The sequence below is a fragment of the Galeopterus variegatus genome, unplaced genomic scaffold, assembly GCF_000696425.1.
Source record: "Galeopterus variegatus unplaced genomic scaffold, G_variegatus-3.0.2 Scaffold405, whole genome shotgun sequence".
NCBI lineage: Eukaryota > Metazoa > Chordata > Mammalia > Dermoptera > Cynocephalidae > Galeopterus > Galeopterus variegatus.
In genome coordinates, this window is record NW_007726516.1 from 450,065 (window position 1) to 452,884 (window position 2,820).

The 2,820-nt window shown below is 34.8% G+C and overlaps 1 protein-coding gene across 1 annotated transcript in view; it reads right to left on the reverse strand.

Annotated features, from left to right (window-relative positions):
* The window catches only part of CHN1 (chimerin 1), a 131,338-nt gene that overhangs the window by 3,471 nt on the left and 125,047 nt on the right, over nt 1–2,820 (reverse strand). Inside the window, exon 8 of the mRNA XM_008568392.1 lies at nt 2,196–2,273. Coding sequence (XP_008566614.1) covers nt 2,196–2,273 — 78 coding nt within the window. The remainder of the gene's footprint in view (nt 1–2,195; nt 2,274–2,820) is intronic.

A 2,820-nucleotide genomic window follows, 5' to 3' on the forward strand; every position in this document is an offset into this window, starting at 1 on the left:
TTTATGGCACTTATTTAAATAAAGTCAATAACCACTGTGTGATTATTATTTAATGTAAATCCTCCATGAATACAAGTACCTAATGTACATGGCTATTGTATCTAAAGTAAAGAACATGGTACCTGGCATGTAGTAGCTGCTTAATAAATATATTTGAGTTAATGACTTAATGGAAAATAGATAATAACAAGCTAGCAGCTTAAAAGATGAACACTCTGGGACTTACCATGTATTATTATTAAACTGGTTCTTTTAAAACCTGCTTTTTTAGAGTGTGCCTTCATGAGCATTGTAAGGTCACAGCTGTACACCTTCTTGACATGCTTCAAGTCTGGAATGTATACATATTCTCTTCCATCTGTATTATTTTTTATTTTTAAAATTTTTTTCTGTTTTAAAATAATATAAACATATTCTGGAATTTGATATCCAGATACTACATTCTAAGCAGAGCTATAACATATCAGAACAGTCGGTAACATCTTTGTTTCCCAATCGCATATTTACTTTCAGCTCTTGACTTTTTAACCAGACTGGGGCTCTCCTGAGGTAAGCCTCGAGGGGTTTTATTTGCTTTGACCCATGAATCTTTCACTGTACCTGTCACAAAAATATTTGTGCTTCTACCAGAAGATAAAATGTAGCAAAGCTATAATGGCATCTGCTCACCTTAGAGTAGTTCTTCATTCAGTGATTATCTCCTAAGTTAGGGATGATTTCCCAAAGCCTGCCTTTTTAACCTTAACACTCGAATTAAGTGAATTCATTCCAACATTCTATAGATCCTGTCTTTTTCTTTCTTGGATCTCATTATTTGAGGGTTAAGTCTGCTAGAAGCGACCACTTTTAATTCAAATTTACTTTGCTCCATTTATTTGATACCCTACTTCTTTGAACACTCATGGATTTGGGCAGCATTTATGTACAGAATTGATTTAAATGATGTGAGCCACTGGTTTCTTTCACACCCTTGTTAAAATTCTTTATATCACTCATACAGAGCCTCCAGATGACTACAGGGCACATCCCTTGGGAAGCCAAAGACTGGCCCCCAAAGGTGTGGGCTATATGGATCCAAGGGAGTGCTTCATGAATTTAAAAATCTGTTATTGGTGTTCTCAGGGCACAAAAATGTTGTCTCTTATTTTTAATGTAAGGAAACTTATTTGCTTCCTGGGGTCTATGCAAACATTCAATTTCTTTGTCAGTGTTGACTTATTTTTGAGAATCATGGCCAGAGGCTGAAAATGAACAACCTCAGTTGCTCTACCTTTCATGGAAAAGCCTCTTAACATTCAATTTGGCATGAATTCAGGCCTCTGTTTCTTGATGCTTACTTGGACCTAACACCCCATTACTTCACCTCACCTTTTTTGCTCTTATCTAATACTGGGGCTAGCCTAGATTTCTTATATCAGGTTGGCAATAATTTTAACTTGTTTTTTTCTTCTGCCTCTGTTGCTTGTAAGAGGCTTGTGAATGGGAGAGGTTTGTGTAATGGAACTAAAATATATATTCAGAAAGGAAAGAGGCTCTTTAAAAGACCACTAACTCTTATTCTATCACTTTCTGTATTCGAGGCTACATCTCTTCTTTGGTACCACCTTATTCCAGTACTGAAAGCAAAGACAAATTGGAGGACCATAGAAACAAATCTTAATTGAAATGTCATTTTAAAAAAGTTAATCTCCACTGAGTTTTTCTTTGACTGAACCCCTTTCTCTCCCATGGTGGGGTGGGCACTATGCCAGAAGGTCCTCAGTTCCTCTCAGCTTTCTGGCCCTAGCACAAGAGCCAAGACTTGGAGCTCAGCTCAAAGATGGTGACAAGGATGCCTGGGGAGCATGAATGACAGGGGAGCTCGGTGGGCTATCTCAATCCTGGGAAGTCTGAGACCTGTGGTTTTTGGTAAATTTTAATTGCTCTGTATGTATTTTGGTATTTTGGTGAACATGGACCAGACATAGATACTCAAGTATTGGTAACATACTTAAAATTTATGCTTCTTTCTCACTCTGAAATTGGACAGTTTAATACTTATAATAAAAAAGTTAATAAATTATAAACTAAATCTTCTTATTTGGTGTAATAATCATCAATGATTTAGAAAAATAATGCAAAAATAAAAAAAATATTGTGCCTTTTTGGCAAAGAGTACAATTGTCCTAAGTTATTGAATATGCTGAAGAAAATACCTCTGTCAAAAGCCATCTTGACATCTTCAATTAGGTCACTAAATCCTGATACCGGATATAGTCCTTCAGAATTAAGACCTGTCAAAAAAGAAAGCTAATTAGTTTCTTAGGAATTATCTATCCTTTTCTTCAAATTTTAACATCTTTCCATATTTCAGGCTGAAGAGGTAACATGTTAGAAAGAATGACAAAATATACATATTTAGAAACCTTTTCACACTTTTTTTCCTAAAATAAAACCATTTTATTCACAGTTCTTTGACCTACTATCACCTGAAAATTTGTAATTTGGTTCATCATTTTGCCTAATTAGATCAAATATGTTAAGTCTTAAGGGAAATCATCCATCACCCCAATTACACCATAAATTCTTTTATATAACAGACTAAGATAAGCTATTTTAATAGGCCTGTAGCAGTTTTTTCCCAAGTGGGAAAGAATAATTAGGGTGCAGCTCTGGTTTTTGGCCTTGGATAGTTTTCATAGAGCATTTATACCTTTGCTTCTTGGACCTATGAAAAATACAAAAACTGAAAAATGAATTTGTCTCTACATGTCAACTTTTGCCTACTGGAAATATCATCTACAGATACATTTTAAAGTATATTTTCTATAACTAGTTAAA